The sequence below is a fragment of the Equus asinus genome, chromosome 7, assembly GCF_041296235.1.
Source record: "Equus asinus isolate D_3611 breed Donkey chromosome 7, EquAss-T2T_v2, whole genome shotgun sequence".
Classification (NCBI taxonomy): domain Eukaryota; kingdom Metazoa; phylum Chordata; class Mammalia; order Perissodactyla; family Equidae; genus Equus; species Equus asinus.
In genome coordinates this window covers 40626354-40641770 of record NC_091796.1, presented here as the reverse complement: position 1 = coordinate 40641770, position 15417 = coordinate 40626354, and the positions used below count along the sequence as shown (strand labels likewise).

Genomic DNA, 15417 nt, shown 5'->3' with positions numbered 1-15417 from the left:
CACTTTAAAGTTAGGTGTGGCCAATGATTTGTTTTTGCCAATAAAATGTGTTAATTCAGGGCAGAAGCTTAAAGACAGGGTGAAGTTGTCCTCTCCCCTGCCATGGCAACCACGACATGCTAAATCACGCACTTCTCATCAACCTGAATACTGCAAAGGGAAGATGTGGAACAGAGAGCTAACCTACCATAGACATGTGACATGAAAAGAAAGAAATCTTACTTATATAAGCCATAAGATTTGGGGATTGTTGTTACGACTGCCTAATCTAGCCTAGCCTAACCTTACTGATACAAGAGGGTCCAGTGGCTGACGACAAGAAAACTGACAATGGAGGATAGAAAGATGGAAATGCGCATTATGGCATGGAAGACTACTTGATAAAACTGTGGTTGGCTTGTACTTGGATGGCTAATTGGTTATTTAATGAACTTATACTTCCAAGGGAAGAAGCTGGAAAAGAGGATATCGATCGTATGCATTGGTTGTTGTTGGCTGCACTTGGCAAGATCCACAAAAAAAGATGATCTCACTAAAAAATGGCCCATTTATAAGCAGGATTGAAAGGAAAGAGAGTTCAGAAATCTCATGGTGTGCAGCACTGGAGGAAGCAATGCTTTTCAATCTCACCTGGTAAAAAGATTTTGGTTTTGTGTATCTTACAGAGAATGAGAAGAATTTTGAGCAAAACCAGTAAATTTTAAAACCCAGCTTACTGACAAAGACAAAAGTAAAGGTATGACTTTTACAGTAATTTCACCATGTTAGAATGTCTTAAAGAAGAAAGTTTCAATGAAGGATGACACACCCAGTAAACTGTTCTATCTCAGGGAGAAGTGTAAAAAGGGAGCTTAGCCATTAAAGTCTGGTAGATACACAAATAGACAGAGAGAGTGTGTGTGTACTTATGTGTGAAAAAGAGAAAAAAATGAATACAAGAAAACAAAGGAAAAAACCATCTAAGAAGCACATCAGAAAAGAACTGTGGACACGATCACTGGCCATGGAGTGGATGGAAACAGAAGAAGACAGCTAAGTTTTCTAGAGGGTTGATTGCCAAAAGACCCACCAGCCTGGACTAAAAGAGGCTGTGACTTAAAATAACCATTGTCCCATAAATGTCTACAGACATGAAATGTATTAGTAAACTCTTCCACCCCCAGGAAGGGCATATTCTCAGGTTCACTTCAGATATGGCCCAGGAAGAAAATGGAAAAAGAAGAATCTCCCATAATGTGGATACAGGGGCCATGGAGAACAAAAGACAACGAGAGGGATAAGGGAGAGCCCTAATCAAGGAACACAAGCTTGGATGGGCACTCTTCAAAATGTCTACTGGTAGGAGCTAAATTGCTATGCTTTTTCCAAATTAAAGTATTTATTGTGCTGATCCTGTCCCTAATCCATCACTGTGCATTATGTATGAGGGAACCAGATAATTTGCTTCTTTAGTTTGTTTCCAGATCAAGAGAAATCTCAAATGAACCTGATGTAGGGATAACTGTCCATCACCCAGAGATCAAGACTGAGCTGGATGATTTGGGGTGATCTCCCCTTGTGAGGGAGGAGCGAGTACACCTTGAGCATGGCAAAGACGGTACATGGAATATTTGATGTCCAGTAGGATGGATTACAGTAGGCACATTGCATTGTTCACCAAATACTCGGATTCTTCTCCTCCTGAACCCTAGTAAGATGGCACGCCCCTGCCCCCTTGAAATTGGGTGTAGTCCTGTAACTGAGCAGAAATGATAAACATCACTTTTATCTGCCAGTGTAAGATGTCGCAGCACATTCTTCCCCCTGCTGCATTGATGGTAGAAATACATATTAAGATGGAGCCCCATATGCCTGGATCCCTGAATGACTGATGAACAGATGCCCTCTACCAACCTGTGCTGGACATGCAGCATGAGTGAGAAATAAATTTTTTGTTGGTTTAAGCCCCTGAAATTTAAGAGATGTTTGTTACCACAGCATAATCTAGCCCATCCTGACTGATACATATAAGCTTCACGCTAGAAATAGATAGAAATCTCATTCCAAGTCAAAGGTATGTCTTCTTTCTTAAATCCTTGAAGATAAGAACAAAAGACAAGATTCAATCTTTTAGTTTTCTCTGTTTGGTAATAAAAGAATGCAAAACAGACTAAAATGGAATGAAAATTTATTGAAGAACAACTATATTATAGAAACAGCCTAGAGCTTTATTTGTATTACTTTATTTAATTCTTATAATAACTCTAAGAGATGAGTGTAATTATACTCACTTCGCAGATGCGAAGGAAAGTCTCACAGTCATTAAATGTCTGTGGGTGTATTTCAATTTAGATCTGTCTGTCCCAAAAGATGTTGTTCTGTGTGTGTCTGTGTGTGTGTGTGTGTTGTTTCATTTTTGACACTGCTTCAAACTCAGAGTTAAAATATCAAGAGATTTGCATTGAACGATGGCTCGTCAATAATCATAAATGCAAATTTTCTCACTTACAGATAAGAATTTGCAGTTTAGTTCTTAAACCAAGATTATGTTCTTGGCCTCTGGGAGTAGGATATTCTTTCAATTAACCTACACTAGTTCCATTCTATGAATGCAGTACTATGCCAAGTACGTTGGATCCATTTAAATTTTCATGGGGGAAGTGCGTGAGCACAGATTAAATCTCATTCATCTGCTTAGACTCTTGACTAATGGCACTTGTTGGTGAGACAGATTGGTGTGGTACACGAGGCAGCACTATTTGATGGAAACACACAGACCAGTGTTCTATTCCTCATTCTGCCACTCAATCATTGTGCGGCTCTGCATATGACACCTCCTTTCTTTTAGACACTTGAAGTAAAAGCTAAAATTGTGAACCTGCCCTCGAAGTGCCTACATGGTCTGGTTTCTACTAACGTCTTTAGCCATATATAATATCTTTCTCTCTCTCTCTCTCTTTGAGTTCATTCACACATCTTCTTTCTGCAGGGTCTTAGTACTGTGTTTACTATGAACTAACCTGCAGCAATCTTCTCTCACATCTTCACCTGGGCACCCGGCTAACTCCGTCTCCTCCTTTGGTTCTCAGGCCAAATGCCACTTCTTTGGTGATATTCTCCCTCACTCCTAAATTATATCAGATCTTTCATTAAAGATCTTATATATTTTATACCCTGCCTTCAGAGCACTATCACATTTTGTTATCATATATTGCTATCTAGGATTATTCATTAACACTGGTTCCCCTACTAAACTAAGTTTAGTGAAGACATGATATTTGCTTTGACTCAGCATCATTTTCTCTGCATTTAGAACAATGCCTACTACATAGAAAGTATAAATTATATTTGTTGAATGAATAAAATTAATTCGTAAAATGAGAGGATTGGACAAGGAGATCATTTACCCTTTCAGTACTCGCATTTAATGGTTTGCCAGACTTTGTCTGGAATCTGCCTCGGAATGACACAGAGCAAATTTAAGCAGCCCATATGACTCATACCTCCTTCATGCCAGACTCAGTAGCAAATACCACAGCTTTTGTGTAAAGAAGGCATCAGAATTATTTGTACACATGCTGTTCTCTGGAGAAAAAACAATTGCTATATTCAAGGGAGGTATAAACCAGAAATAAAGTTAACTGGTTTTTCCAGGCACCCAACTTACTCGAAATATAGTATTTGGAGTGACCACCACACATATTTTAAAAAAAATCTATGAAAAATCCACTAATGCACTGGTGCATGAATACACAGTAGCAAATAATTCAAGATATATAGCAGTGTGCAGCCATGTATCTCAAATTAGAATTGAGCTCATTGAAGGTAAAATTAGATGCTAACATATTTAAAAAGTCCAAACACAATTCTCTCTCCTTCTTCTTTGTCCAAAGTCATGGAAACAATTACTTCATGAACTGAAATAAAAAGTTCCAAGCTAAGTGAGAACGACTGCCACACTATTGCATAAACCCTTTAGAGCACTGTGTTTTCACTAACACTGAAAACAAAACTCAGAGGAGTATTTCCACTCTCAATTCCTAATTCTTGAGCCTATGTTAACAATTCCTTGAAATAATCCCATATAATATGGCTCTTGGTTAACTATCCAGCCCCGCCACATACTTCTCCAACCTCAGACTCTCCTAGAGGTACACAAATTCATTTCGGTTTCTAGAAGGCACCAACTTTCTCTTGCCTTTTGGCATTCCCAGTACTGGACCCTCTTAATAAAATACCTTCTCATCCACCTCTTTGCCTTGACAATTCCTACCCATTTTTTCAGCTTTGCCGAAGGTCACTTTTAGGACCTTTCCATGTTTAGAATAGGGGCTCCTTTTTGTGCTCCCCAAGTACCCTGAGCTTCCCCTGTGCATCCCTTAGCACACTCTATTGTAATTGCCTCCTTGGGGTCTTGAGAGGAGAGATTATCTTATTCATTTTCTACCCCACCGTCCAGCACAGAGTACCCACATTGCTTGCTACATGAAGGAACGAGGTCTGCAAATAAATCTAAATTCTTCCCAGGCATTTTCAGAGTCATTCTGGAAGCAAAAAATTGTTTTCTGAGGTTCTTCTGCAATGAGAAATGCACTATCTACAGATTCTACCTACCCATCTAGAAATGAAATTAAATTAAATAATTTGCGGGTTTTGGTTCTCGGCAATAAAGATAATATGAATAAAGGCAACCCACAGATATGAAACCTTCAACTGAATTTTTTATTTCCTTCTAAACAAGTAAGCATAAGAAATTATTATTAGCTTTTGACTAACTTGACTTTTCCTCCAATATAGCCTCAAAGAACAGAAATGAACTGAAATCAAGAAACAGAAGGGCCAAGGAAAGAAGTCCAATTGAAAGTATCAATGTGCAGGTTTATCATTCCCCGCATAATCAGCGGTTAAGCCATTGTCCATCGCTCAGATATTGGATATAATCAAACCTATATTTATCTTTTGGAACTGAAGTTCAATGTCTTATATAAGATTTGTCTTTTCAGTATTATTCCTTCAATATTCATGGAAAGTACATTTAAAAAAAGAATGAAGAGTCCACTAGCCTCTCATCTTTATGACTCTCCTGCAAGAAATCAATGGCAACCAGTCCCAGGACCGTTCCTGCATGGATGGGATCAAGTTAAATGTCCTCCATGGACCAGAGGAGATAACCCAGGAAACACAACAGTTTCCTTTATTTTCTATGAGTGAAAAATACAAGTCCCGAAACCCCTGCACTACTAAGCGGAGGACAGAGTTGCAAATTGACTGAAAGGAAGAGGAAAAAACATATTTCCTTCTACTTGCAACAGAGTGAACTTAGAGGGGCCCAAAGGAGGAACAAGTTTTTCCAGCTTAGCTCTTCTAATTGCCATCTGACATTATTAACGGGAAGTCATCATTGACGCTTGGAAGGATGCATCTATATTTTGAGATCCTACTTCCTGTCATTGCTCACAGAAAGCAATAAGAAGGACCCAATACATAGAATCTCTTATCTGAAATGTAGGAAAAAGGAAGTCAGTTCCTGGGACACACCTCTACCCACCAGTAATGCACTTGGTCACTGAGGAATACAAATTGAATAGACAGCTCCTCCATGCTTGGAGGAATAAGCTGCTTCTACCTGCGGACTTCACGAAAACTTTGATGTGTAAGAAATATGCTACAAAAAGTACACAGTGGCCATGGGAATTGTTTTGTTTGATCTTTGCATCAAGGATTTAGGGCCTGCAAAGTGCAGGAAGCTTGTTTTGGCATTTGCCATTTTAGTATTTATGTCTCCTGTACTGCTTTCTAATAAGGGAAGAATGAAATGGGAGATGGCATGCAGGAGTGAGAAATGCAGGAAATGCAGGGCTGTAAGATAAAAATGAACAGAAGCGCATTCAACTTCCCTTTTCTTATTAACAGTCAAGAGAACAACAATGCCAATTTTATTGTTATTATTTAACACTTCGCATTTACAAAAGGACTTCACCGTCATTTTTTTTTTTTTTTTGAGGAAGATTAGCCCTGAGCTAATTACTGCCAGTCCTCCTCTTTTTGCTGAGGAAGCCTGGCCCTGAGCTAACATCGTGCCCATATTCCTCTACTTTATATGTGGGACACCTACCACAGCATGGTGTGCCACGCGGTGCCATGTCCGCACCTGGGATCCGAACTGGTGAATCCCGGGTCGCCAAGAGGCGGCATATGCGAATTTAACCACTGTGCCACCGGGCCAGCCCCTCACTGTCATTTTTATATGTTACTTCTCAATACTTTTCTGATAGAGACTGGGGAGTGCTGTCACTATTCTTAACATTAATTATATAATGTTATATTAAATGATTTTTCCATAGAGGAGAATAAAAATGCAGTCTGTGCCACCATGTTACCAAAACAGCCTTTTCAGTGAGAATAATTGTTCTCTGCTGTTTGGGTAGTCCAAATCACTGGTTGGCTGACTGCTGGATTTTGTTTTCTTCATGTTCTGTAGACCCACTTTTTCGCTTCCACTCACCTCCACTCCATTTAATTTATTGTTATTTGTGCATCCCTTACATAGTGTTTCTAAAATATAAGTAACACAACAGGGTAAGATCTAAAGAAAATGATGACTGACTTTCCCTTTAATTCTTCTTTGTTATAGACCATGTGTAAGTAGTGTGGCTCCCATAGGTGGGTGCCTGTGTTCCTCCCAGTGGAATGGCATCTTTCTGCAAGGCGCATGTCTGTGAGACAGGCAATGTTTGCTCAAGCCATGTGGGCAAGGGATTCTAAGGTTCAGGGCCTCCAGATAACCTCAGGTTTTAGGTTTTTGCTAGTTAGCTTATTTGCTAGTTTGTATGGAGACAGTCATTCAATAAATAAGCAGACTCCAAATGGTAACTGGCTCCTAGCATTAATGGTCATCCTCACCTCTCTGTCAATTGGTTTAGCAGTTCTTTTGGGTCAAACTCGATTTGGGGAGAATTTTGATATTTTCTTATTCCAATGAGAGACATTTCTTCATTTATTATTAGATGGCCCAAATCATGTGGAAATCTGTCAGTTACCTGACTTATTTATTCAATTTAGCCAGATAAGATGCTTTAATTAAAAAATACAAACCAACAGCAGAAATCATCCAGTTAAACTGTCTATATTTCTCCAACAAACCCGAAAAATATGTCTTCACTTGGGGCCATGTAGTCACAGCCCAGCAGGTAATAAACACTATTTTTTAAAGTACAAGCCCCAGTGAAATGAAAAGTCTAAGTAGAGCAGACGTTTATCTCAAAGCTGTGAGCATGCCTGAGTATAGAAAACAAGGGCCAAGATCTTTGAATGTGTTCCTATTATAAGAATTTTCCTATACATTAATGTCTTTATTTCCTTCAATTTCAAATCTGGTGAACGTGGTCAACAGATACTCATTTATCTTTACTGCTTAGTCTATAGATTACTACATCTGCCATATGAAACTCTGGAAAATAATCTCTCTACGCTGGAGGAGTGGGTCAAAGTGTTGTATCTGGTGCAGTGTAATTTGTCTTGCTTCCGCATGGAGAGCTTGAGTTGACTGACGCCTCTTAGGTATGAAGGTCCATATAGTACTTGTGCTAATATTGGTAATAGTGTTACAATAATAGCAATAGTACCTGCAATTGACTGAGTTCATGCTATGTGCTAGATGATTTATAAATACCAATTTTATTTTAAAAACACTCGAGTGATGCTGCCAAAGAAACCATGACTCAGGACATTTATATGACTTGCTCAAGGTCATAGACATGGGTTTGAAACCAGGTCTGACTGATTCAAGTTCATGCTTTCTTACTACATCCTTCTAAGTAAAGGGTTAAATCAGGCAACGTGAAACATTTGAGTAGGGTGATCATATGTTCCAGTCTACACGTGTTGTCCCAGCAAGATTAATAGATCTCTATTTCATGCTCTATAGTGTCCCAGTTTAGACAATAAATTGGATTATCACCCTGTCTCTGAACAAGCTTTAAAATGAACATAAGACTTTTCTTAGGTATTGTTCACAATGCTTTAATTAATATTTTTGCCTTTAATGAAGGGCTTCAAAACTTACCTGGTGTTTTTGGGAAAAGAGACGGATTTGTGAACGAATATAATTTATTACTTGGGTCTACTATCTCCCTCTCCTTTTGCCTCTGTGTCTCTGTTCTCTCCTTCAAGAATCTTTTGTCTCTCTTTTTTCTTCTCTCTTCCTCCTAGTATCTGGGTCTCATTCTGTGTAAGCTTTCTCTATTGATTGTCAGAAAATTGATTCTTTGGTTTTATTTTAGCGTTAGTTTCTGATGAATCTTTAAAATACAGCTTGGTTACTCATTCAGATATTTAAACCACTCTTAATGGTATTTTTTTGTCAAAAAGAGAATAAAAATCATTTTTAAGGCATCTCTAACTTATTTTTCTTTCTTCCTTCTCCTTAATCTCACTGCTACTATTCCACCACTTCTTCACTCCCGCCATGGTGTATAGGTGTCCAGGGAGCTTTCTCGTTGCAGTTCCTGGACAATGCTACTGCAGGTTTCGCTGGGGTAAGCCAGCTCCGAACGTATTATTTCAAGCACCACCTCACATGTCTTTGCTCCTCTTCTGCTCTTATGGGCAAAGTGTTGTGCTGTTTCTATTATTTTAAAGGGCTTTTAGTAAGAAGGAAGGAAAATTTTTTTTTTTAAATCTGATAAAATATCTAACTGCTTAAAAGACACATGCAATAAGAAAATCTAACTTCCACTTTTGCCAGTTTTAAATGTATGGCTTTGATTTATGGATCAAAATTGCTCATTTATTATTTTATCTATACAGCTCTGGGCAATTTTGACAGTTAAAATTTAGTTTTATTGACCAGTGCAGCCAATGTGCCCACGAGGGGACTGGCGCAGGCAGCCTGCTGCACTCAAGAAACAATGATTTTTGATTCCATGAGTGAGTCAGATTGGGGATCATAACCGATATAACAATAAGTTCCAAATCTCAGCGCCCAAGGCAAGAGGTTTGCTGTAAAATACAATCACCCTTTCAGAAGGGGAGGAGGAGAATCCTGGGGGGAAGTTGGCAAGCACAGTTTAATGCGGCTGGGATAGGCATGGCTATATCTGTCCATCCAAACTGTGGAGCAATGGGAGGAAGTGCTTCTCTAAGACCCATGTCCACAGACTAAAGATTAAAGCAAAAATGCCTAAAAAGCAAAACGAGGGTTAGTTACAGAGACAATGAACTAAGCAAACATTCTGATGTGAAAAAATTTACTAGTGCGATTAACCAACCTTCCACTTTTCAATGAGCAAAAGATAACTGAAGAATTTCTTTGGGAAGATCTTGGTTGCCCTCCCCCGCCAGCATAGCACACACAGAAATGCAAACTCGTACAGTGATTTTAGGCCAGTTTTAATTTAGGCTTCTTCGGCTACCAAATTGGCCACCTCTGCAATGTTAATTTAGTCTTTTACTCCAACTCGCCTGTGATACATAAACAGAACTCCAAAGGGTAACAAATCAATAAAATGTCTAATTTGATTAACCACGTTTTCGAATTCATCAAGACAGCTCTAACCTGAAATAAATAGGTGGGTAAATAAATAAAGAAGGGCACTCACTTGTGAGTATTTTCCATGTCTTCTTTTCATCGTCGTAGTACTGAACCAAATTGCTGGGGAGCCGGTCAGGCCCAGGAGGCAACCCTCCAACCAATAACAGCATTTTCTTGTTAGAGCGAATTCTTCACCCAAAACAAAAGAGGAGATGAATAACCACATTATTGTAGAGCCTTTTTAGTGGCAACGAAATCATAACCATCAAAAGAATGTTCCTTGCTTGCAGATTTCTATTTCATTTTTTCCTGTTTCCTCTCCCATTCATGTCTCAACAATTTTTTTGAACCAAGCAGAAAAATGATCAGAAGAGCGGCATCTCTCTGTACTCATGGAATAATAAGCTCCCTTTATGCAATTTGTTAGAGGTTCATTCTAGAACGACCTTTTTCTTATATTATCCCTTTAAATCATCACTCTTTACAGCTGAGTACACATGAAATGCTCTGGAGTTGTACTAAGGTTAAGCATTAAAGTTGCATGTCAAAAATCGTATTAGTCAAAATCATTATTATAAGCCATTCTCCACTCAAAGAACCTTGAAAAAATTAAGGTTATGCAGAGAGTTTGTGAGCCAACTCTTTAATCACCCAGGGAACTTCAAATACCAGTTTGGTACAATTAGTAGCACGGGGCTAACTGGAGTGGGTTAACCCATATGAACACAACTTTTTGTTTGTTTAATTTAGCTGAGACTTCTGCCTTCATCCCATTCTCAGCTCCCCCTCCCACCTCTCCCTCAACCCCCGGGCACCACTGGCGACACAGCAGCACCAATTGGTAAAAATGAGACTGTGAGGTTGTTTTGAGCCTCCCCAGAGTGGAGCCCTGCCAATGCTTGCCACTGATCCAGCGGCATGAACCTGCTCAACTGTGCAAAGTCACTCTAATTCCCTCCCTCTGTTTTTCTACCTTCTCCCCCAGGGGGCAACCACTGAAAGGAGTGACTACCCACCCATCAAGAGCTGGCAATTCGCTGCTATTAACCGTGACTGTGATTCCCAGTCTGCCCGGCAGTTCCTGAGAACAGGCCTGCAACGTTCATATGCAGTAAAAGCTATAAGATGCACCCTGGCCGGCACACTCGACCTGATGGATGTACATCCTCAGGAACAGTAATGGATTGAGCACACTTGCGATTGGAGCAGGGAGGGGAGGCCCAGACCCCCGCAAGGGGCCTGCTGATTTAACGGTTGCTTTACATATAATTGAACTTTTCATTTACCTGAAAGGCTGAAGGTGGTGGTAGAAGAAACGGAACAACCATGATTGAAGGAAAAAGTCAATAAATACAAAAGGGTTCCTCTTAAATACGATCACAACCCACAGTGTGCCTCTGAATCGATTATTACATATTCAGCCTGTCGTTCTGGTGCAAGGACGCTTGGCGAAGTATGCCCTTGTGGAGAAGCACTGTTTGTTGGTTAAGAACCTAACATTCGGAGAGCTAACTTAACACAGTTAATGACATTTCCGTGTGAAGGAAGGAAACAAGAGAATTCCTTTAATGAAACTCTGGTGCCATTGAATGCATTGTATATGCCTCAGTAGGAAAAACGCCTTCTGGAGAAACTCCTATTAGGGACTTATGGATAGGGGGGTTCATACTTATAGAAAAATGCCTAATGTAATATTAGCTTGCCATATCAATTTTACCACAAAGAAAAAAACCCAACTTTGAATTTAAAGAACTTTGGTACCCATATCCCTCACAGACCAGTAGTTGAGAAACAAAAACAGAATATAATAGCAAAGAGCTCCATACTTTGAGGATTTCAGTGACTGGTGTGGTTTGTTGAGAAAGGTTAAGGAAACTCAGGGTAGTAATAACTCTCTTTTATTTTGAAATGATACATAGATAATTCATGTGCCATATAATCTCCTAAATGCATGGCTACGGAACTGACATAAGACCATTTTATTACTGTAGTTTTAGTCTAGGTAATCAACCACTGTGTGAGTATAGATAAATCAAGATAAGAGCATGTATTCTTTTTAGGTTGCTGTCAGTTACCATGTGTAGACAGACTGTTCAACTGGACATCACCATTCGGTGGCTGTCATGATATGACACCTCTACCTGCTGCCAGACTGTGGGTGCGGCAGATAGAAAAATACCTACCAGTTAGACATAGAGGAAAGGACTTGTTGAAGTGATGGTGTGACCAAAGTAACATAATTAAATCTCTGTTTTAATATATAAATAAATGTACTGCTTTTGAAATTGTTTTATGAATGACAAAGGGAGATAAATGCATGGCTCAAATATCTTTGTAAGGTTGTTTCATTGATAAATCCAGTTTCCCTGGACCAACTCCACTGGTGATTTTCAGCATCGATTTAGATGGGCCATCTCTGCAGATGAGGAGAGGATCCAGAGTCTTTGTCCTCTCTGCTGGAAGAGCCAGTCCTTGCCATCTGTCCTCTAAGAACTGGACTGAGACCACCAATACATAAGCCACTGAACAGTTGGCAAATGGTAACACCTTCCACCCCTGCCAACAACGACATGATTCGAAGGACCAGCTAGCATAGCAGCAATGAAAGACTCCACATAAACTAAGATAAATTTCTAACCCCTGCAGGCTTCCTCAGGGAGTGTAATGAAGAATTACAAGGAAGTAAGGGAAATTCCACCTACCCTCCTTGGCTGCGTGTTTGCTGTGAAGGAGCGGTGCTTTGAGTGCATTATGTATGGCCTTCTCAGTGAGTGAAGACACATTCTAAATCTTTTGCATTGTTACATTTATTATCATTCTTTCAATTTGTTATGGCATTTTCCTTGGAGTATTTTGTTTCTAAAGCCTGTGTTACTCAATTTTCAAACCCAGCATTAATATTATTTGATTCTAAATAATGTAAAATTTTACCTTGTGAAGGTGAATCACATAGAAACCAAAAACAGGGTAAAGCATGTGAGAAGGAGCATAGTACAGAAGAAAGAACACATAAAACAATAAAACACCTTTGAGTAGTTTTCTCACCATTTTCTCCATCGACATTCAAAACAGCCTTATGTTGTAGGTATAGCTGTATCTTTACAGAGAGCTTAGAAAGTTCCCAGAGTCAAAGTGGTAGAAATAGTGTTCAGGCATAGGCCTTCTAACACTACCAGGCCCACGATCTTTTTTAAATTAAAATTTATTTTTTAAATGTTTATTTTACCATAACTTCTGCTTAAGACCCAGATGACCTGCATTCTGGGGCTAGTTTTGCTACCAGTAGAGTGATTTTTGTATAAATTACTTAGCTTCTTGGAGCCTATGTTTTCTCATCGTTAAATAAAATAACAATATCTGACCTGCCTCTTCAAAGGGTCGTCAGGAGGATTATATAAAATAACAAAGTGAAAAGCTTTATATAAACTCTAAGGCAAATTATTATTAATCAATCTTTAGATGTTGACAATACAAGGTGCGCTTTATTTCAAACATGCCAAATCTGATTAAATAGTTAAAAAAGAAAAGTAATATTTCTCACTGAGATTCTTGTTGAGTTCATATGCATAAACACAAGCTGGTTAAGAGGACTTCACTACCCAGTTGTTATCTTATAATTATATGTTCTTAGAAAATTATCACTTGAATTCGATTGGCTGTCTTTTGAGCCTTGTTATAAGAAAATATACATTTGGACATTACAGAAAATTGTGAACCTTTCTGGATCCAAAGAAAGGGACAAAATAGAGACTACTCTACATTTCTTATTTCTTAAGAATAAAACAAACGAGGAAAACCATCACATATTTACTTTGAAATAAATGCAATGTCAGCTATTCAATTAGTCCTAGAAAGTAATACACGTGAATAATTTCTGCAGAAAAGCTTCCATTCTTTGTAAAAGGCACAATTATAATAGCGACAATGACAATAATGACAGACAATAATGAATGTGTAATGGATATTGAAACCTCTGATTATCATGCTATTTATTTTGATGTGTGTGAACTTCAACTTGAAAACACCATAAAACAACATACCTTGTGAACTAGAAAAGTAAAGTAGGAGAATCTGAATTAACTTGCTGAAGGGGGTTTCAATTATTCTTTTTTAAGTAATTCCAGCAGAGCCTCACAGGTTTCACTTTAGATTAGGCAAAATCTGCAAATGTAGCCCTATTGCAGTAATTAGAGTTCCTTCATATGGCATCATGGTATACTTTTTTTAGAAGATCTTTACGTAGGGAACCAATTTAGCCAAAATTAATAGGTTCTCTTCAAATCTGTTAATATTTAAAAAATACTCCTTTTTACTCCTCCTCTTAGCACCAGCTAGACCTCAGTAACGTACTTAAAAGATAAAGACCTAGAGAAATTTAAACAAAGAGCTGGGTATGTCGTGATTAATAATATTATTTGGATGCCTTTGATTTGAGTTCCTAGATTCTTGCACAGAAAATATAAGGTTAAAAAGGCGATAGAATTTGAAGATCTCCTGTGTTCCATCTCAGTAATTGCCCAACATTTACCATGTGTCACATTCGTGCGTGTGTGTGCGTGTGTGCGTGTGTTTGCGTGTGTGCTCGCGCACATACATACTTTGGTTCCAAGGATGAATGATTGAAGGATGACCTAAAACCTCCTGGTGTAAACAAATTTTTCATCATACTGGTGTTCTAAGGACGGTAAAGTCTCATTTATTTATATTTCAGTGATTTGGAACTTCAATAATTGGGAAGCAGGCCAGGTAAAGTTCTCCTTCCCATGATACATGGAAAATAGTATTCATTAAGTAGATTGCAGGAGGAGTTTTAACCAGTCCCAGAAGTCAGCTGGTTTTAAAGTTACCTATGGACATTTAGACTAAATTCATTTTACAAATTACTAATAATTCTCACTTATTCATTAAAGAATATATTCCCCAAGTGTTCTCAGAACCTCTAAATCAGAGAGTTAGAAGAGAACTTGGAAGTAATCTGGTTCAGCAATTTGAAAGCCTGGCAAGTCACCAGGCTCACTGAGGGGATTATAACATTTACATTCTCGATATAGATTCTCAGGTCCCAACTCCCAGAGACTATGATTCAATGGTATGAGGCTGGCATGAGGCCTTACAAATCAACAATGTTTCACAGTCATCCACTTGATTTGAACACACAGCCAGGTTTGAGGCCACTGATTTGGTCGGGTTCTCCGTATAATGTAGAAATCCTTTAAATAGTTTTTCTCCTAACTAATTATTCTTATAAATTTGAAACTTTATAATGAAATGGACCTTAGTTTTCCAAATCCACTCTTTTGTAGGAAGTTATTGAACAGCTGTGCTAGATATATTTTTTCTCCTTATGCTGAGCTGAAAATCTACCTAAGTCTTCTAGAGAAAAAGAGTGAGTGTCCACCTCTGTGTCATGGCAGTGCTGCAAATATAGGAAGAGAGCTGCCATATGTCTTCTCTTTTCTATGTTGAAAATCCCCATTGCTATCTGAAAAAGCTTTCTTTTTCCTTAATATCCTATTCGCCTCCTTTGAGTATCTCTAGACTATCATGGTCCCTTTTAAAAATGTGAAGGTCATAATTGTACACAATGTAATAAATGTGACATGTGAAATGACATATCCTATTTTTTAAGGCTTTCTAAAATTACACTAGTCTTTTAGCAGTCACAGTGCAGCGGTGGGTTCCTGTTCAGCTTCCGCCTGACTACAAATATAGATTTTTTTAAACCAAGTGTTTTCAAGCCAGGTTTCCCTATCTTACATTTCTTCCAGTTAAATATTTTAAACATCAACGCATGACTATTTTTTAATGTTTTTATATCCTCTACTGATTTAGACACTTTGTTTCAATTCATTTATTACTTAGCAATTATTGAGTTTCTACCATGTTCCTACTGTTCTAAACACTAG

General features: G+C 38.5%; 1 protein-coding gene across 1 annotated transcript in view; it reads right to left on the bottom strand.

Moving 5' to 3' along the window:
- The window catches only part of KLHL14 (kelch like family member 14), a 95954-nt gene that overhangs the window by 56433 nt on the left and 24104 nt on the right, over window positions 1-15417 (bottom strand). The window contains exon 3 of the mRNA XM_044774543.2: window positions 9579-9700. Coding sequence (XP_044630478.1) covers window positions 9579-9700 — 122 coding nt within the window. The remainder of the gene's footprint in view (window positions 1-9578; window positions 9701-15417) is intronic.